This window comes from Marmota flaviventris, chromosome 1, assembly GCF_047511675.1.
Source record: "Marmota flaviventris isolate mMarFla1 chromosome 1, mMarFla1.hap1, whole genome shotgun sequence".
NCBI lineage: Eukaryota > Metazoa > Chordata > Mammalia > Rodentia > Sciuridae > Marmota > Marmota flaviventris.
This window is the reverse complement of record NC_092498.1, coordinates 75179720-75201927: the sequence shown is the minus strand read 5'-3', so window position 1 is coordinate 75201927 and position 22208 is coordinate 75179720. Positions and strand designations below refer to the sequence as shown.

The 22208-nt window shown below is 32.9% G+C and overlaps 1 protein-coding gene across 6 annotated transcripts in view; it reads left to right on the top strand.

The window, feature by feature from the left end:
- Dgkb (diacylglycerol kinase beta) overlaps nt 1–22208 on the top strand; it is a 618799-nt gene that overhangs the window by 81448 nt on the left and 515143 nt on the right. For all 6 annotated transcript variants that reach the window (XM_071607991.1, XM_027932698.3, XM_027932697.3 and 3 more), the window contains 2 exons: nt 8122–8275; nt 20387–20527. In XM_071607991.1, the coding sequence (XP_071464092.1) occupies nt 8122–8275; nt 20387–20527 (295 nt within the window). The remainder of the gene's footprint in view (nt 1–8121; nt 8276–20386; nt 20528–22208) is intronic.

The window sequence follows — 22208 nt, the reverse complement described above, 5'->3', positions numbered from 1 at the left end:
ATTGATACTGATCAGTGCACCTAACTTAAAAAATCAACTACAGAATGTAATGTACTATGTATGAATATTGCAAAATATTTCTACAAAATTGTACTTGTTCGCCTACAGGTTAGGGGTTCATTTTTCAAAGAGAAAATGTGTATGTACTTATGTATATGTTTTGTTAACATGGGCATTAAAGTTAGTAATATTTAGGTCTTTGATGATAATTAGAAGCTGTGGGTATTGGGCTATTTAAAGAAATTTTCTGAACCTCAAATTGTCTTAAATAGGAGTAATAATAGCATCTGATTATTAAATTATAGCATGCATACAACATATTTGGCTCAGTTCCTAAAGCATTGCCACACTTAGTGTTTCCATTATATGCAACTGGCATTTTAATCAAATTTCTAATATCATCTTTCCATTTAAGGATAATGGAAGAGATCATTGACCATAAAGATTAAAAGGAAAGAGTGGAGACTTTGAGAAGGAAAACAGAATAAAAACACCCATCATTGAGACATAAATATACAGAGAGAAAAAAAAACTTGAAAAATAAAGAAACTATTGTACTGCATCCCAAATGCACTGACTGTGGCATGTTTAATATATACTAGATACTGAATATGGTTCTGTGAGAGAAACAGAAATGCTCAGAATGGTCTTTGCTACCCAAGAGTGTCAAACTAGTAAATCCACTTTATAAGTTGCTGACAAAATGTTTCAATTCAGGAGATTCTCAAGTCCTAAAAATAGTAAATTCCCTGACCTAGTTGTAAAATCTTAATCCCTCACTTTTAGATGTTGACAGAGTGTTTCCTGGTTTTATTATCCTTCTCAACTTGATATTTCTTCCAGTGCTAATCCTGGAAGATTTGAGCATTGATGGATTCAAAAGAACAGAATTTTTGAAATAGGATGTATTTGAAACCCTTGGTCACACTGTCCTTACTGGTTTTGTTTTAATTTATTATGTTACGGTAGTAAATATATGACTACAATCCATTATACTTTGAAATAATGTTGTTTGAAATTCATGAGGTGAAAGAATATATCCCAGCTGAGAAATTTTTGTATTCATTCTACTTTTCAAAATTTTTATCATTCCACCTAGGCAAGTTTATATCTATCTAGGTTGCCTATGAAGATATAATTTAGTGTGATTTCACCATTTTTGCCATCCTAGTGTTTATACTTCACAAAAATAATGAGGACCTACAGTTTAAAAGATACTATGTTGATCACTGAGTGGTGGTTTCATGTATTTTTTTTAAATTCTTTTAGATGTGCATGACAGTAGAGTGTATTTTGACATATTAAATGTACATGGAGTATAGCTTACGCTAATTAGGATCCCATTCTTGCAGTTGTACATGATGTGGTTTCACTGGTGGTGTATTCATATATGAACATAGGAAAGTTATGTCCAATTCATTCTACTGTCTTTCCTATTCCTCTCCCCACTCCCTGCCCTTTTCCCTTTCTCTAATACACTTTACTTCTATTCTTCCTTTCCCCTTTGTTGGGTGTTAGCTTTCACGTATCAGAGAGAACATTAGGCCTTTGTTTTTTTGGCATTGGCCTATTTGGCATGATAATTTTTGATGTAGAGTAGGATTGGGACTGACAGTCCAGCAGGGAAGAGGAGTTGCACATGCAATTCTGCTGGCATGTGTCACCACCCAGAGTATAGCTTTAGGAAATATTCTTTATAAGTAAACACTCAAGTAAAGGAGTAATAAAAAACTGACATAATTCATTGGAAATATGCATGTATATGCGTATTCATGATACCTTTAATGGGCTTAATTTTTCAAAGAGAAAATGTGTATGTATTTATATGTATGTTTTGTTAATACTCAATCCTGTACTTGTGACAGTGTTGAAAAATAGACAAGGCACCATCTCATCAGGTTAAGAGGGATTGTTTACAGCTGGAGTACACAAGTTAGTTGAGTAAATTACAATGCATGCTGGAAACCACATTAAAATATTCTCATTAAAATTCTTCCAATCCATAATTAGTATTTTGTAATCACTAAAATAACTTGGAGCATCATTAGCTCTCTTTGTTTTTTTTTTTTTTTGCCATGTATGATCATTTACTAAAAATATGCATTTTTTCATTTTCTCTTTATTGATCCTTAATAAAGGCTAGGCTTAGGCAAGGTTAGTTGTAGGCAATGTACAGTCTTATGGATTATAAGCCTCTGGTGGACAAATTTTAAAATTAATATTGAAGGTTTTTACACTGTTCATTATTTCTTTTCAAAAAAAGTTGCTACGTGACAGTCTTTAGGGAATTATCAAGGAATTCTCTGAAATTTAAATTAAGGAACAATAGAATCACAATCCAAGAAAACCATAAGAAATGGAATATTTTAAAATACCATTTTTTCTGAAAGTATATTAATATCAAAAATATGTGCTTGAAATTTCAGAAAATTAGCCATCTTGCATATTTAATATCTATACTTTGGCTTAATGGTCTTCCCATCAATTTTCAATTTAACATAATTAGTTAATGATATACATTAGAAAGCAAAGTTGAAATGGAAAGGATGAAAGAAAACCCCTTAATAATTTAAATCATTAACTGACTCATTTTGTCAGTGTTATTTTGCCCAGTAGCTAACATAGTACCTTATACATTTAGTCTTACAATCAGCACTCATAAATAAATGAGGGAAAGTCTTTCCTTGGCTGTGGTTTAGATGTTTACTTCATCTCTAATAGCTCAAAAAGTCATTTTATTAATTAATTATTACATGTCTTTTAAAACACAAAAGCATTTGTTAGAAAAATGTAAAAAGCTTTACAGGGACTATCTTCTGTCTTATATAAACATGAGTTTTATGTTCATAGGATTCTGTTAAATTGAGTCAAATCCTGTGGTTTTCTGCTAAAAACCTTCCGGTGTGTTCCTCCCACTCTATGTTAACTGTAACTGTCCTTTGATGATTGAAAATTCTACATGATTTTCCCCAGTCCACTTGTCACCAAAAATCCTTTCCTTGGCTCCTCTTTTTGGAGTTCTCCCTCCCTCCTGTTCCAGTCTCTTACTCTTCTCATAGATCCTGAATAAATTGCACTAATGCAGGAACATCCTTACAGCTCAGGATCTTTGCATTAACTGTTTTGTCTTTCTATAAGTTTTCTCCATCATCATCTTTATATCTTTATTCAAGAAACAGCTTATTTGGTTTAAAACTGCAACCATATCTCTCCAAATATTAAATCTTTTCTTTCTTTATTGTTTCTATAGCAGTTAATACCATTCAACATGGTGCATCTAGCACATTTTGTTGTTGTTTTTTTATTCCCTTAATTAGAAGATAAGCTCCCTGATGGAAAGGATTTTTGTGTGTGTGTTTCAATAACACTTTTTTAAGATGCTTGGTACAGAGTAGGTGATCAATGATCATTTGCTGAACATGAGAAAATTCCCAACCCAAAACTGCCAGAGGAAATTAATGATAAAATTACTTTTATTTTCATTCACTTCAAATACATTCAAATGAATACCAGTGTTATTTCCTTAGTATTAAAGGGGATTTAAAAACAAAGGATCCAGATGGTCAAATATAATAATGAAAAGCATATAGAAATGTGTTTGAATTTATGCCAATTTGGCAGCAACATCTGAGCAGCACCCTCAGTCTGCATTTGTCACAGATTCTCTGTTATCTCTCTGAATAGTCTGTGGCTGCTCCTTAAGAACAAAAAAGAAAAAGTTTTCAAAATTTTAAACATTGTGCTTGTATTTGTAGGTGCTTACATTGAAGTAGATTGTGCCTGTATTTGTAGGAGCTTACATTCAATTTGATTTTTTATTTTTATTTATTTATTTATTTACGTACTTACTTACTTACTTTCGTGGTACTGGAGATTGAACCCAGGGCCTTGTGTATGCGAGGCAAGCACTCTACCAACTAAGCTTTATCCCCAGCCCTCAATAAGATTTTTTGAACACTCAATTAAGTCTCATCCACTTTTTCTCATTAATGTTTCTGCTGATATGTCTGTAAGTGATTTCATTCTATTTAAAGGCCACACTATTAAATAATCAATTGTAAAGGCAGGAGTAGAAACTCTGATACCTAAATTTGGAAAATTTCTACTAAGATAAAAAAAAATGTATGAAGACATCAATCATATAAAAAATGTCTAATAATTTAAACAACATAGAATTTTAGGAGATATTAAAAATATCTTTTACAAATGAAAAAAGAAAAAGGGTGATTTCTCAGGATGAACATTGAAGAACCAATTCCTCAATGAATTAGAAACACTGAGTCAGCTATTACAGGGCTATGAACCTTGGGTTTTGCAGCATTTTAAGCCATGTATATTAGAAAACACAACAGAAAGTTCTACTCCCAAGAACACAGAAAAAAAGTTGAAGAAACAATTAACATCGTCAATACCCTTTCAGCAATCTCTTAGAAGTCACTAAGAACTAAGGAAATATTTAATCTTTGCTTTTCTGTAGTAGGCTTTTTCCTTTCTATCCCCTTTCTTTCTTTTGTGGAGGCTAGGGGGTAATGGGATTTGAACCCAGGAATGCTCTACTGAGTTCCATCCCACTTCTTTTTATATTTTATTTTTAGAAAGGCTCTGAATTTCCCAGTCTAGCCTCAAACATGTGATCCTCCTGCCTCAAACTCCTGAGTAGCTGGGCTTACACGGTGATAGGTTTAAAAAACAAACAAACAAACAAACAAAAAAACAGCATAGTATCTATTTTTAAATTCCTGCCTTCTAAAAGCAGTTTTTTAATTAATATTGCATAATAACAGAAGAGTTATTGGAAAATAATTTAAGGCCACACAAAACCTGAGGTTTTCATTTGAGAAGACACAGTGAATTTTAGTTTTTAAAAACAATAAAAAGGCAAGTTAAGATAATAAAGAGCATCCATCTAACCTCAAGACAGTGTTTCCTTTTATTTGTTCTTTTTAATATTTATTTATTTTATATATTATGTACTTGAGGGTATGTTAAACACTTTACACCAATTTTTATTACATTTAGACAACAACCCTGAACTGCTGATCTCATATATGAATTTATATAGAGGAAATTAAGGCTTAGAACTTCCAGAAATAAAACTAAACTGAATTTTTTGCTTATTGAGCAAGGCAGAGCTAGGATACTAGGGAAAGCTCAGAAACACTTCATGAGTACTGAAAAAAAAAAAAAGAAAGGGAAAAAAAAGAGGGCTGAGGAGGAATATATTGTTCAAGAGGAGGAATGCTAGGTATTTCAGCTTGTTTCCTCTCTTGGTGGGACATTGTTCTAGTTTTCATCATTAAATCATGGTTACCATTTAACCGTGATTCTTCTTGGGTACATAAGGCTGAGTAAAGAGCACACAATTGAGATTTGGCAGGTGTTTTCTTCAAAAAAGCAAATAAATTTCTTGCCCTTGCTCCATATCACTCAGGGCAACTGGAAGTATTAGGTTCTGAAATAGAATTGTTTTATTCTGAAGTCCTTTCTTTTGCTTTTGTTTTTGTTTGTTTGTGGGTTTTGTTTTCCTCTGTCACCAAGCTAAACTCTAAGCTTGAAATAACTGTTTCAAATATAGTTGCAATCTAAAAGGAGACCCAGAGAAAAACTTTTGGCAATTTCCACTCCTTTGCACCTTCTGGAAGTTCGGATTTTATTATTAGTTTTCTAATCAACAATGAAAACAGTGAACCATGTAATGGCTTATTAAATGCATATGAAAACATGTATATAAATTTGAAGTGTGTTTTTCAATATTATTTGGAATTCTGAACATTAATACTGATGATTCTGTTCACAAATATTGTTTATTTTTGTTTTACTACTTATAATATTTAGTGTGCGCCAGATATCATTATGATGCTTTAAAAAATAGTAAATAATCTAATTATTCCAACAAGCTAAGAGGTAGGTACTGTTATTTACATTTAATAGATGAAGAAATTAAGGCATAGAGAGATTAAATACATTTTCCACAGTCATACAGCCAATACTGGATCCAATAATAAACCCATTTAATCTGACTTGCAATACCATAGTCATTGTCACTTGTTATGTTGTAAACAAAATGCTGACCACAGAAGATGCAGGGCAGAAAAGGAAGTTCTACCATGATTAATCTTGCTTTTAACCACTATGCCTATAACTATTTTCATTCCACAAACTTCCTTTTAACTTTGCAATTAAATCAACTCTCAGTTCCCCAAAGGTCATCATACATGTTGAAGATCATCTACCAATGTTGGTCACTCATCTGGTTGAATGTATTTTTTCCCCCTGTAATTGTTAATCTCTAAGGAATGCTATTAGTGAGAGTAAGTGCCCCTTCTCAAAATTTAGGTTGAATACAGTGGCCTGGAAGTGGGCCTCATCTTTGTATTGTGAAATGTTGACTGCATTCATTTTGTTAAATTGCTCTTTGAAAAAACTACTTCCTAAGGCTATTCTTCATATATTTATATTATTCATAGATTTTAGTTATGTAATTCACTTTACTAGCAGATTTCACAATATTTTGTGGTGGTTGTGGAGATTTATTTAATATGAAAGAAAATGAAGTCTTTTTACAGCCACCAATATAAATGTCTTATTTGTGAAAATGAATAAGCAAAACAAAACTAAACTAAACTGAAAATGTCAGATTGAGGTGTAGGCAGAGTCTTGGAACTATTAATAAGTGAAGTTTTTGGTTTCACTTTTTTTGCTTGAGATTACATTAAGCTACAAAAATGATACTTAATTAGTACATGATCCAGGTTTAAAAAATCTACTTTCTCTAATGATATCCCTGATTGTTATATTCCATTTTGGGTTTATTCAAAATATTATAATAATAACACAATGATAATGATAATAATAGGTGGTGGGTGATCATATTTCAACACCTTCCTCTAATATTTTTATACAGGAAAAATAGACTTTTAAGATTCTGAAATAACACTTTAGAAAATTAATTTTATTCTCACTTGCCAGGAGTTTGAACAAAATTAAAAGCATCAGCCTGCCAAATTTCGTTTTTGTCCTATTTTTAGTTTTATCTCAGTACATTAAGCAGGGTAAGAAAAAATGGCCCTTGAAAGGGCTCCCTATGAAGCCCATCTGCAGTTACATTCTCTTTCTTTTGACCCATGTGGTGTTATTCCAGCCTTTTCTCTGTAGGTCTTCTAGTCCTTTCAAATGAATAAGACCCAAGACAATTCCACAGGCCTTCTCTTCTACATTGTCTACATCTGTTTCTCAGGAAACATACCCATCATAATTTCTTCAGTCATAGAGGTTTTGGCCAAGTGCAGTACAATACCATTCACATGCCTTGTCCCCAGAGTACCACCTGCTTTTTCCCAGTTTCCCCAGCAGAAGTCAGACTCTGGTCCGTTTCCTGCTGGGAGCTGAAAGCAAGCTCTCTGATGACTCTTGAGCAATGCTCCTGTTTACCTTGAGGTTGAAGGTGGCTTCTGTAACCATTCACCATGTGGACACAGTAACACTCAGTGCCATAATAATGCTCTTTGAATTAAGTTCTAATCAACATAGTTCTATAATGAAGAAGGGTGTGTAATGATCTTGAATTATGTTTCTTTGAAAGTCTGTGCATGAAGTTTTGTACTATTGTATCAAGTGATCTCAGTATTTAGTTGGAACAAGTCAGCAACTTTTGACAACTGTCAAAAGCAGTACTCACCATTATGAACAAGAAAAGGAGATAAGAATCTCCTTTCCTTGTGTGTGCCTGTTGGGATTGTAAGACTCTGCATTGGCTTGTTCACACCATCATCTGATCTAATCATTGTCACTTGGTGGGACAGGAATAAGAACACCAATTTGTAGAGGACAAAATTGAGTTTCAGAGAGCAAATTTTTAAGGTCATACAGATACTGTGGAAATAGAAACATCTAACTGGAAATTTCCTTCTCTTCCTGCTTACACCACTACAGGTGAGACATATATCCCATTGCCAATGTTAGTGTAGGACTGGCCAACCTATTTCTCAACTTGGTATTTTCCTTTTGTAAACCTGGATATAACAAATGTTGGAGGTAATGTCTACTAATGATTTTGAAGATAGCACTAAATCTTAACCTTTGGCTGGATCTTAAAATATATGTTTAAAAATTGTTTTTCAGACCATAGATTTTGAAGGTTTCAAGCTATTCATGAAGACATTCCTGGAAGCCGAGCTTCCCGATGATTTCACTGCACACCTTTTCATGTCATTTAGCAACAAGTTTCCTCATTCTAGCCCAATGGTTAAAAGTAAGCCTGCTCTCCTTTCAGGTGGTAAGTTTATTTACTTTAAAAGTGGCTATTCAGTTAAAATCTCAAAAGCTAAATTAGTATCAAGTTCTCATTAAAAGGGAAATGACAATTTGATTAAAACTGTCTTTTTTTCAGGATTTATAATCTACACTGTGATTGTGTAAATCATTTAAAATGTCTCCAAATAATAATTAAACATTAGAGAACATATAATTCATCATTATCTATCACTTGACCTGCAAGTCCAGGTTGAGGTAATAATTTTAAGACATAAAGTTTAGAAAAGTATTATTTTTAAATGACCAAATATAGACAACTGTATATTTGAAAATATAATCTCAAAGCAGTATGTCTAGAAAACTTATAATATTTAAAATCAATTATGATAATTACCAGTATACTTTCACAATTTTCGATTTGTAAGCTCAGAATACGGTTTTTATTTATATCTCTGATAATTATTATTTTTTAACACAAAGGTGGTTGGCTCTCTTGTTATGGGTAGTATTTTAGAGATGTAGAAGTACATTAATACTTGTTGATAACAGTATCAATCTCCATCCAGTTAGGAAAATGGAAATTTCACTGTATTACACAAAAGAATGCAAAATCAGAAATTGTCTTAATGGTGTGGAGGATTGAAAAAGCAAAGGGAGGACCCAATGTTTAGATAGTAAGAACAGTAAGAATCATGTGCTGACCCTAGGTTAAAGTAATCAAAACCCAAAGGCATGGAGGAAGGACCTCCTGATCCGGGAAATAGTTATGAGATGAGAGCATCACCTGGAAGATCTAGCCCTAAGACTGCTGTGGAGCAGGTTCTTCCTTGCTGACTTTCATAGATCAGGAGTTCAAGAAGGAGTCTGTAGCCCTGGACCTCAGAGCTCTCATGAGGGTGCATCATGGTGGTCTGTGTTGGACCATGTAACAGAAAGCTCCTGTCCCTTGTTAGCAAGGCATTAAGCTGGAGAATAGAAACTACTGCCACTGGAACCATGTGTTGTAGGGATGAAATGATGAAGAGCTGACTGCCTAGCAGAAGCCTGCCCTTTCCCCTTCCTCCTGCCTTCCGTCTCTATCTAGTGTACCCTAAAGACCCAGTAGGAGTTCAGCTGGCAACAGAGAAATGTAGGCATTGAAATATTTCTCACTCTTCAATATCAGGGATTTTCTGAAGGCTTAAATATTATTGTGGATCAGAAATAATTTTCTTTTTTTATTGGTTGCTCAAAACATTACAATGATCTTGACATATCATATTTCTTTTCTTTATGTATATGGTATCTATTGGTATTTACTGTATTGAAGATGAGATATTCTAAAAATAACAATAATCAACCCACTTCATGCTAACAAAATTAACCTATTTTATTAAAAATAGCTATTTTAAAAAACAAAATGACTGAGAAATGTGGCATGATTCTGCATGGTTACTAATCTCTTTAATGCCTATCTTTACTGAGGACCATTGGATAATCTTAACATGTGCTTGTTTCTGTTGCCATATCATATACCATAGGGCCTCTTGAGAACCTTGCTGTACATTCATGACAGAATGAGAGTCAAACATTATCTTAGTATTATTATGAAAATTGTTGTGATGTTCCAAATTCCCTGAAGGTAATTCAGGGACCTGGGAGAGCAGCCAATGATCTGAAGAACAAGAACCTTAATATCACAAAGTAGAATACTGAAGTGCTGAATAAGAGACAAGGAAAAGTTTAATAGCTACTACACTGATAATTAAAAACTTAAAAATATATAATTAAGAAACAGGTGGTTGAGCCTTGAACAAAGCTAGGATATCTGATCAACTGTTGGCATTATTACACCTTATGTGGTGACTCTACCCTCTCTGTTAAGAATGTTACCTAATTTTCTAAGAGCTGTCAGCTGTTGGTACAAACTTTTAAAAATCAAGTGAAAACTTTTCATATGGTAACCCATGAGATATATGACAACTTACCATGTTTACCATATTTTTCCTCTAATATATTTTTAGTTCTTTAAATAATTCCTATTACATCATGGATTAAAAAAAAAAAAAAAAACATCACACCTGATGTTTTTTCTCAGACTGAATTTCAATAGTTGGTCCATAAATTATAGTGTGAGAGTTGAATAATGTTCCAGGATAAACATTTTAAAATGAGATGATTCCTTATTGACCTAGAAATTAAAACTTCCCAGTTCTCTCTTCCTGCTATAATTGATTGCATGTAACTGGAATTGAATAAAATAACAAACCTGACCTTGCAGTTTGCATTAACTAATACTGTCCTTGGAATTTGAGAAAGAAGAAGGTGTTCTCAACTTGGTAATTTCCTTTTGTAAACCTGGATATAACAAATATTAAAATCTCGTTCTTTTACATCCTATACATGTTTATGTTGTCTGTATAGGATGTAAAAGAGATTTTAATAACTTATTTATACTTAAATTTACTTTTCTTCTAACAGCATATATTAAGTGCTAAATAGAAGATGTCTGATTTACTAGAAGTAGAAACAAAATCAAGGGGAAAAAATAAGGAAGGGTTTGTCCTTAGGCTGCACTTCATGTGGGACAGTCTCATTGTTCAAAGACCGACTTGAAAGGAAAAAGGCTGTGTGACCCTTAAGCCCTCATGCAGCAATGATACATTACCTTCCATTTCTTTTCAAAGTTTGGCCTCCACATTGTAGAATTAAGTGCATAGTGTCCTTTTCAAGACCATTTCTACCCTATTTTCTTTTCAGAAATATCTTTGATAGTTTATCCTAAAGAACAAGGAACACTAGACAGCAATGAAATCTTCAAGGGCCAAGGTTTTCTTGACTCAGAAGCTGAAAACATAAATGTCTTTCTGTTCCCAGAACCTTCCTTTGTAATAATATATTATCTAGATAAGGTGTATTTGTGTTTGAAAAATCACAGTGACTTTTGAACAGAAAGGTACCATCATGATTTTTTTGTTTTTCCTGTTAGATTTTACCATATTCAATTACCACAATACCACCAGTAATAGGATAGCTATTCATTACTGTGCATGTCAGCTGAAAAATAAGAGTTCCTCAATAAAATGTAAAATTAAAAAGAAAAGAAAATTTCTCTCATCAAAGATTAATAGTCAAATATAGGAGATATATTGCAAGTAAGACATTTAGTTTTCATAGAATAATTTTTTTTAAATATAAAAATATAATATAAATAGGTATAAGGTTTGTGCACAAGTATATGCATATGAGTAGCAGTGTTTTGTTTGACTTGAAATACCTAATGATTCATCTGGAATTTCATAATATGGGTGAGTTGTTTTTTTAAATACTTGGTTACAAAATAAAGTACTTTTATTATCTACATGAAGGTAAAATCACTTCTACTCTTCCCATTTTGGAATTTGGATTTTTTGAAAATATTCATAATATAAAATATCTTCAGAAGTCTCATGCCTCTTCTGCCCCTTCTTATAAATTCCAGGTCCCTAATCTTCCACTTTTATGCCAATTCAATGAGGAACTACTCTTCTTACTTTCATCCTTAGAGTAAATCACTTTATAAACATTTTTCATTGAGTTAGAATTCTGCATTTTCTACAAGTACTCCAACCTCCCAAATATAAATTGATATTCTGAGCTCATATTTTTATCACTTCAACTTTAATAGTGTATGACCTGAGATGACTTTCACAAATATAGAGATTGCTGACACTATGAATTCCTAATACCTGGTGTTTATCTGACCTTAAAACTTCTTAAGCTTTAAAATAAATATTTTATAAAATTGCCTATTATTGATACTGTCCCCTAGAAACATTTATAGAACTTTCCAAAATTCCTTAAGCTCATTTAAATGTATCCCCACAATCTTAACACAATGACATTTGTTCACATCACTTAAATATAGCTAAAGTCAAATATAAAATTCTTCAATTACTCCCTATGAAACTGAAAACTGTTTCTTTAGTTCATAAAGTATATCCACATGTAGCTCATCCTCTGGGTGTTCCATAAGATATTTTAAAACTATGTCTGAAAGTAAACTAATTATATTCTACTCAAAACTTCTTCTTGTACCTTCTCTCTTGGTGAGTGGCACCCCAAATCTATCAATTTCCTAGCACTAAATATTGGATGTTCCCAACTGTTCAGGGTTTCATTCCTCATCACGGAATACTCTGTATTAGTCATGATGACCACTTCTTCCCAATCATAATTTGATTCATCATTATTTATATCATAGACTCTCAATTAGTGTGGCTCCCAACTTGAATTTGCATCTTCAAATGTTCTAACAGAAACCTGATTATATTACTTTTGGGTTTACAAATTTCAGGTCTTACCGTCAATTATTGTAGGGCTTTTATATTAAACATGTGGTTTTCAATCAAACATAAATCCCTGATTCTAAAAACTAATTGAGTATGTGAAGGAACTGGGTTCAGGAGACAGGAATACATGGAATCTTGGTCACCCTCACCTTTTGAAATACCCGTTATGAAGCTTCCTTAGTGAGGCTCCAAGTCCCAGGCATGTTGCCAGTGTTAACTGTGTTAGTTAGGAAGACGACAATATTTAGATCCATAGCCTGAAGCAGGCTATGCAGGTTACTGAGTTTTCCCACATTCCTATACGTTTCATGCCTACTGTTTGCTATGACTTGAAGTTTCTATGCTTTCTTAGGACTCCATGCTTTCTTGCTTTAAGTTTCCTCTTACCTTATCCCTAAAGAAAAACCCAACTCTTCCTTAAAGCCTCTACTAAAGCTTCAGTCTAATTACATAGCACACACTGGGTTCCATGCTAGAAACTCAATGATCAATGACATGGACATAACCAAAGTGTGCCGGTAGGAAGCAACCCTGGCACTGATGTAAAGGAAGCAGCATATGCATCTTATAGCATCTTTGTATGGTATCCATGGAACTAATACCAACTCTACACAGACACTCTGGAAATTAATTGCCTTCAGTTAAATTATCTTTCTTAAAGGACAGCAATTAACCAATTATTGGTTACTGTTAGTTTCTCAAAAACTATAGAAACTAAAAGAGAATATGATTTGTTGACTCATACCTATAATACTTATTTCTGTAAGGTTTCACAATATCCAAAATGTTGAATCTATAATCTGGTATTAGCCACAGCTCATTGTAAGTTTTTTTTTTTTTTTAATTGTTGGGTCTTATTAGTATTTGATAGGACAAAAAAAATAAGATTTGCCCCAGCACCCTTTAAATCAGATCAGGTAGTTAATTAATCAGTTGTGCATTTAGTTACTTATTTTATTCATTCTTTAATTCATACATCTAAACAGACACTTATTTAAACACATTATATGACAAGAAATTCTATAGGAAAGTTGAAAATTGTTTAAAACCAATCAGGAATAGACAGAAAATTATGTAATCAATTATATTACAATAAAATAAATGCTGTGATTCATTGTGAACTGACGATGAAGAGAGCACAGTGAAGGAGATACTCAAGTGAGACTGCAGTAACAGGGATATGAGCTATGGTAGGGCCCATCTGGATTTTTTTACATGAAGTGGTCAGGGAAGAGTATATACTAATGTGAAAGGGTGGAAAGGGAGTTCCAAAAAAACAAAGCAACAAGTACATTGCTACTCATATTTTTAAAAGCGTGTCTAATGAAAGGGTAGTTTGTGAATTTAAAGACATCTAATATTTATTTGGTGAAAACTGTTTGGTTACAATGTGCCACTTACTGTTCGCATCGCTGAGGATTCATCAGAGAGAAAAATAGAATTCTTTTTCCATATTTATTTATAATCTTCACAGTCAGCTTTCTATCACTATAAAAAAATAGTAATTCATTTACAAAGAAAAATGGTTTACTTTGGATTACAGTGTTGGAAGTTCTAGTACATAATTGATTCTCTTTGTTGCTTTGGACCTGTGGCAAGACAGTGCATCATTGTGGGAGCACATGACAGAACAAAACTACTCCCCTCATAGCAAGGAATCAAAAGAAAGAAAAGGGAAGGAGGGAGTCGCATAATCCCCTTCAAAGGTGGGTCCCCAATAAACTAGGGACCTCCTGATAGGCCCCACCTCTTAAATGTACTACTCAATAGCACCATTCTGGCAACCAAGCCCCTAGGACATGGACCTTTGAGGGTTATTCAGTATATAAATTATATCCTAATTCTAGTGGGGAGAGAAAGACAAGCAAATAAGTAAATATATGTAGTGTGAGATGGAGGAAAGTAGAACTGATTAGGAGCACTGAGAGGTCCAGATGGGCTAGTGAAGATGAAGTGATCAGAGAATAGCAAGAGGAGAGGTGAGAATGGCAGTCAAGCCATGTGGGGAAGGGTTTTGACTGTAATGCTAAGTTATTAATTGTATCCAGCAGAGATCAAAGTCATTACAAGATTATAAGCCAGAAAATAATCATACTGCTAGTGATATGTAAGAGGGAAATGGCTGAAAGTGAAAAAGGGAGCAGAAGATGATAATTAAAAATAGAGAAATATAACAACTACCTCTAAAATAAGTTAAGGTACTCTTTCCATAGTTCCCAGCCCTTCCATTGCCAATCTGATGGGGTAATGGTTGATGATTTGTGATGTTGGGCTGTGCATATAAATTGGCTGTGATATCAATAGTAGAATTTAGTTCATTTCATGTTTTCTATGATACCAAGGAGTTATGCCACAGTACTTATTTTACAAAGAAAAAAACCCTACAATTCTTTTTTGTCCATAGGAAGTTAAGCAATTAAAAATTGTGCAATGAAAATCAGGTACTTGAAACTATGGGAAAAGTTTTTTTCTGCAAATGACCTTATTGAATGTTCTTACCAAGAGGCTTAATGAATTGTAATGAGAATAAATTATTATGCTTATATAGATTGTCTTGGGGATATGTGCATATATATATATATATATATATATATATATATATATATATATATATATATATTATCAAGGTACCTCTTAAGGCAGAAGTCATTTATTGAGGAGCAGAGACAGATTTATTTTTCCCTCTCTAGCCTCACAGAATCATCCTTAAATTATAAAGCCTCAATTCAGACTGCCTTTAGAATTGTACCTTTTCAATACATGTTTGCCCCTGTTTCCTTAAGTATAAAGTGGTAATACATGTATTATTATTTTTATATATTATAAACTTATTCAGTGCTTCTAGAACAGTACCCCCTAACTCCTGCTCTTCTTCAAGTCAGCTACATATAATTGCTTTTTTCAGACTTTTATGCCAATCTCCAGATAGATGAATCCAAGAGTGTGCTTACATTCTCAGGGAGATATGTCTGGCCCCAGTCTCACATCAGGGATGACATCCCACAGACTGTACTCACATTTTGAGGAATGACTATTTTACATTACTTATTGATTTGTTATCTGGTATATTTAATTTTTCCACCAGTTATGTAAGCATAAAGAATAGAAAACAATTATAATACCATCCTTAGACAAGTATATTTGGAAGATCAAGAGATTAAGTGTGAGGATCATAAAATATATGGCAGTACTCTGTCAAATGTTTCTATTCTTGATTATGCTGCTCCACCTGACTTTTTTGTGGATATTGGAAATATAACTATACCCCAGTACTATGTGATAAATTGCTTTGTAAGACTGAAATACTTCTGAAGATTGAAGCAGTATAAAAAAATGGAAAAGCAAAGTTGCTATTATTTTCTGAAGTTTATAAATGTAATTCATTGCATGAATTTTGCATATTTCATTGTAAAAGATGACAGGAAACAAGATAATGCCACCTATTCATTATCTGAAATGAATAAAACAAACTGCATCAGAGGTACCAATTTAACATGTATTAAAAACTTGTTTGCTATAACTGAACCTTAAGGTCAGAATTAAAGATATCTATTAGAACAAATCTTTTTAGCTTATTGTTTCAAGTAAAATGTCTAGATTGGAGTAGAATGAAAACCATGTGCTTGAAGGAAATGATAATAGTATGTGATATTCAATTTTATTAATGCTACTTTATAATGAAAATATTGAGAAGAATGTTCTCTATGTATGTCTGTATGTGTGCATCAAATCATTTTAAAAACACAGAAAGGTGCTAAGTACAGAATAATTATTCCTGGTAAAACTCACTGTAATTACAATGTTTTTATTGTGTACTTCATGATGAGTATATATACATATGTAGATGTTTGGGGCATGTGGACATTTATCATGTGTTCTGGGTTTGCTCTTGCTTCACTTTTGTGATGAAATATTTAAAATAGTATGACCTGGGGCAGGTGAGAGAACCAGAAATTGAGTATCAATGAATCACATGATCTTCAGAGCTACCTATGAGGCAAAAGAAAACACCTTTTGTTTTGCTTAACTTCCTGTTCTCTTTCAATTCTGAAGTGAGAATTTCACCAATTTTGGAAGAGGTAAATAGTCTTTTTTAATTTTGACCCTCTTTGGCTAGGGATGCTGCTAAGTAGTGGAGTGCTTGCCTAGGACAGGTGAGGTGCTGAGTTTGAACCCTAGAATGGAAGAAAAAAAAAAGAATGATGGAAGGGTAAAGAAAGAGAAGAAAAGAAAAAATGAAAGAAATAAAAAAAAATTTAAAAAAGATTTGAGTCTCTTCATCACAGGCTATTGCTGCTAAGAAGTAATAAATGATGCTGCTTATCATCTCACTGAGGAGCTGTAGTCAAGAAAGTAGGCTTGTAATCTCTTATGTGTTGTTTCCTGTGCTTTTTCATGATAATTTACACAAAGTGCTTAAAAAAGTAATAAACTGTACCAGGGAAAAACAAGTAGTGGAGACACCTCAGCTAGACTTAGGGAAATGGGAAAGGTAAAGGGTTAATTAGGGTGTAAATCCCAAGGCCTGCTTTCAGTAAATGAAATGAAAACATGAAGAAAAGTTGTCATTACCTAAGAGAAAGTGGGTTGATCTTGAGGAGAGTATTGGGAACAGGAACAAACTTCTGGGCTTTTTCATTAATCACCCTAAAATTTAATAAAGTCAGTGAAGGGAAAAACTGTAGTACGCCCAGACAATGGAACGTTAGTGCTAAAAAGAAATGAACCATTGTCTCATAAAACGTCATAGAGGACACTTATTTGCATATTACTAAGTGATAAAAGCCAATCTGGAAAGGCTACCTGCTATATGATTCCAACTATATAATATTCTGAAATAGGCCAAACTAAGGAGAAAATAAGAAGATCAGTGCTTTGTTAGACGTTGAAGTTGGGAGATGAATGGGCAGAACACAGATTTATAGTGCAGTGAAATCTCTCTGTTTGAGGCTATGGTAGCAACACATTTGTTTAAACTCATAGAAGGTAAAACACAAATAGTGAACCCTAATGTAGACTGTGGAATTAAGTGTCAGTATAGATTCTTCAGTTGTTAGAAAGGTACCATTCTGAAGGGATGTCAATAGTGAAGGAGAGGCTGCATGTGTGGGAACTGAAAGAGAAATATGTGTATCTTCCCCAAGTTTACTATAAGGCTAAAGCTTCACTAAATAAAAAGTCTTAGAATATTAATAAGGTCCAGTTCTATAAATTTTTGTTACCAAGTATTTATGAAAAAGGTCATTGACAGTTCATGCTTTGATGCACGCTACCATAAGTCATAACACAAAAGTATATAGTTTCCTTCTCGAATTTGACTACAATTAGGTTATTGGGAGAGTTACTTAGTTATTCAAATTATTCTTTAGATAGATGACTATTTGTTTTATATTTTTTAATGTAAAACTATGACACAATTCAATGTATGCTAGGACTTTTAAGAAAATGTCATGAATATAAAAAGGTAAATATTTTTCTCCAACAAAAACAATTTTAGTACAGGAATATGCTACTTCAAAACTGAGGATAAATGTATTTGTGTAGGCTCCTACTCAATATATGGGAGAAAAACAGAGAATCATGTGGTCATCACATTTTCTAATTACTTATATTCAATGCTGTATTATGAAAACAGTTAACCAAATATCATGCACCTTATTTTTTATGAGTACAAATTATCATTCTAAATGAGTGAAAATTTAATAACTTCTAAACAAGTGAAAACATAAAATGTTTAGATTTCTTTCAAATAAATGAGACAACTTGTTATTTTCTTTCTTCCTTTTTTTGTTCTGAGTTTTTGTATTAAAGACTTAAATTGAGCTGATTAAATCACTTCAGTACCACAGGGGGAAAGAGGATTAGCTCATCTGGCAGGATGAGTTAGGTCATAGTTTATCCAACCATAATTCAAGTTCTGTGTTCTTCAAGTCTGCAAGTTAAGGTTGTGTCAAGGGTCAGTGCCAAAATGTCTTTTATCACAAGTTGGAACTTATTTCTGCAGCTGGCTAAGCTTTAATTGGATAGTCCCAATTATTTGGGGTATTTTTTTAAAGCTCAGGATTATCTTTAATTTTCTGCCTTCTTTGGTTTATAAAAATAGTTAATACTTTTATTAGAGATATATAGTAATATCTGTGTTATGAAGAAAAATCCGTTTACAATTTATGTCCCTTTATTGATAAGTATGAATGGGAGTAGTGTTAAAGTTGAATGTACAGATACCTGGGATAAGTAAAACTTTGGTAAAGAAAATGAAGGAAGTATCTAAAGTATTGTTTTTGAAACTGGATGTGATTTGTCAGTGGCTAGTAAACTCAGGTTAAAGGGTCTCTGACAGAATTTGGAAGATGAAATAAGGTAAAATGGAATAATGATAGGTCAGCACAGAGGAGAAAATACTTGGGCATTTATTAAAACTCACTAGTGTGACATGGGCTGGGGTAAGATATAAATTCTTTTTTTAAAAAAAAATTCTCTTTTTATTGACCTTGAAGAAAAATTTCTTTGTAGACCACTTTTGTATAATAAAAAGAATGGACTTTCTTGCTGTCTATGCAACTTTGGTAAATTAATATGCATATGTCTGTAAAAGGGGGAAAATGCAATCTCTCATATAGGATTAATATGAGAATTGAGTGGTATGTATTAAAGCCCCTACCATACATCATGCTATATATTAGACATTCAATTAATCATATATTTTATTAGTAATATTGATAATGGAAAAACTAACAAGACATTTCATAAAACATTAAATTATATGCCTAACAATCTTAAAGATAGCAGAGTGAGAGGATAGGTATTCAATTGATATAATATACCTAAAGAAATGAGTGTCTAAGAGATGAACAGGAAGGCATATCTGTGGTACCAAAAAGACAGGCTTACAAAACTATATTTGATTGGGATTATTCCCTCCCTTCCATTCTCTAGTGGTCAATTAGGAATCCTGCACCCATTCAGCCCTTTAGGTATTCCAACCAAATATCCCTGTTGTTGCCAAATTGACCTCAAAATATAATGATATTTACCCTCAGGCATTCTAAGGCACACATGGTCTGGTTTCAGAGACTTCTCTGTAAGAAAGGACTAAGTTTATTGTAAGCAAATTGTAGTTAGATCAGATAGAAAATCAGCAATTACCATCAGTTGTGAATAGATGTTCATGTTGTCTCTACCCTTGTCTTGAAACAAGGCAATAAATAAGGTTTTTGAAATGAAGTGAGAACCACGTTAAAATCATACTGTAGTCATGTGCTTTTACCTCTTAATTAAATGTCCATCATAATTATCTAGATTATTTATGTTCTCTTCACTCTTACTCATCCACAAATTCCTTGATGGCATAAAGGATGTCTTATTTATGGTTCTCAGAAATATTTGACATATATACTTGTTTTGTGAATGAATGATTACTTATTATCAATATATAGATCACAATTTGACATACTCATATTTCTTCAGTTTTTGTGAAAGGCTGATTTCCATTGTCTTCCTAGCCAATTTTTATCTGTCATTGCCTAAGACAGAGAAAGGTGTAGTAGAAATGGTATGCCAGCTCACCCTGGACAACAGAATCCTGATCCTAATACCTAGTTCAGGCAGCTCAGCCCCCATGTTCCTGGATCCCAAAGTGTTCTCTATTTTACATTCCAGTCAGTGGACATATGTGTCTCTTCTGTACTGGAGTTCCACAGAAGTGGGTCATTCTCTGTCAAATAAATATGTAGGTGTTTATATAGTTTGTGTGTTATCTATTTTCTTTATTCTTTTTTTTTTATTTGAGAGCACTTTGAATGTTTTTAAATGTATTTTTCCAGGTCTGAGAATGAATAAAGGTGCCATCACTCCTCCCCGTACTTCTCCTGCAAATACGTGTTCCCCAGAAGTAATCCACCTGAAGGACATTGTCTGTTACCTGTCTCTCCTTGAAAGAGGAAGACCTGAGGATAAACTTGAGTGTATGTGTTTCTTCATTTAATTTGCTTTTTGTGGTTGGAGGCAAGGGAACCAACTGGATATTGATGAACTTAAAATTGCACCAACTATGCTTGTCTAAATTTTTTGTAAATTAAGTAACCTTGCTTAACAATATAAATTCCTCCTCCTGAGAATCAATTAATAATATTAAGACTTATCAATTTCAATTTGTTAAGTTCCATTTATAGCCAGTGATTTCTTAAGCATATTTTTCTTTTACATGACTTTTAAAGAAAGTCCTCATTCTTTTGAGTTAACATGATGCTGTTACAAAGCATCCTTTGGTGAAAAAGTATTGATTCTGGTGTGAAGTGGTATGGTATGAAGAGGTGTTCCTATTAGTGAGCCAAAAATTATCCCTTTATACATCCCGCCTGTATCCTTCTCCCATGGATAAATCTCTATTGCAATTTTCAGTGTTAATAATCCCCACTCCCTTTTTTGCCAGTACCAACATAACACTTAAATGCCAAATCTGAGAGTCTTATTCATAGGACTTGACTCTGGATATTACAAATTATTAAACAAGACCTTTGTTCCTTCACTGTGACAGGTAGAGAGTTCCTATCTGCTGCAAGTATCAATTATTCTCTTTCATAAAATATAGTGACTGAGCTCTCTCTGGTGGCAATCTATACTCATTGCAATGCAAGAAAATATTTTTCGATTACTCTAAACCTGATCATTTGATATTCTATTATCTCTCAAAGCTTTTAATGAATATAATGTTGAAACTTTATTAAATAATCTAATTAATTTGATTATACTGGATATCATTAAGATGAATTTAAAATTTTACTACTAAAATGATGGTGAAGCTAATTAATCCAAACTTTAATATTTCTAAAGTAAATGTAAAACATTGTGATATTTCTAAGTTATCATTAGGAAGTGTTTTTAGTTCAATTTTATTAATTTTTGATAATGTTTCTCCTCCAAATAAAGAGTTTACCAAAATAAGATGATATTCAAGAGTCACACCTGCTTAGGTTATAAATAAACCATGTGCACATCATCTTTAAATATATATTTATTATTCATAAATGTTACATATTTACATTTCAAGATTTATTTCATATTCCTAAGAGCCTACAGAAATTTCTCTCACTCCAACATAAATATTAATGTTCAGTGAATTCTTTTGAAGTAATGGCCAGAGAGAAAGTTTGCTCAGGTGTTATCAGAACCATATTTGGGATGATTAAAAAGATATAAAGACAAATATTTTTTCCAGATCTAAGAATGAATAAAGACCCCATCAATCCTCCCCAGTGGTCTTTGTTGCAGTTTAATTATTTCTGGGTCAAATAGAAATGTGTTGCTTTTAAGGTGCAATTTCTAAGAAGCATGCTTTTTAGTTTTCAGTTAGAGTTCTTGAACATACCTGAACTTTGTCCACACTACAGGCAGAATATGAACTCATGAGCCATCCAAAAACATTTGCTGAATCAAGTCAAGCCAATATGACATTCACTTTTCTTCATAGTTATCAGCACCCTTTGCTCTGTTGTTTCTTTGAGGTCCCAGTTCTTTTTATAAGCTTACACCAGATTGACCTACGGTTTCCCTTTTTTCCCCCCAAACAGTGTTTTCATATTCTTCTGTTACTATTGGGGTTTTTATCAAACTCCTCAAAGTAAATGATACCCTAGTCATCTTCTC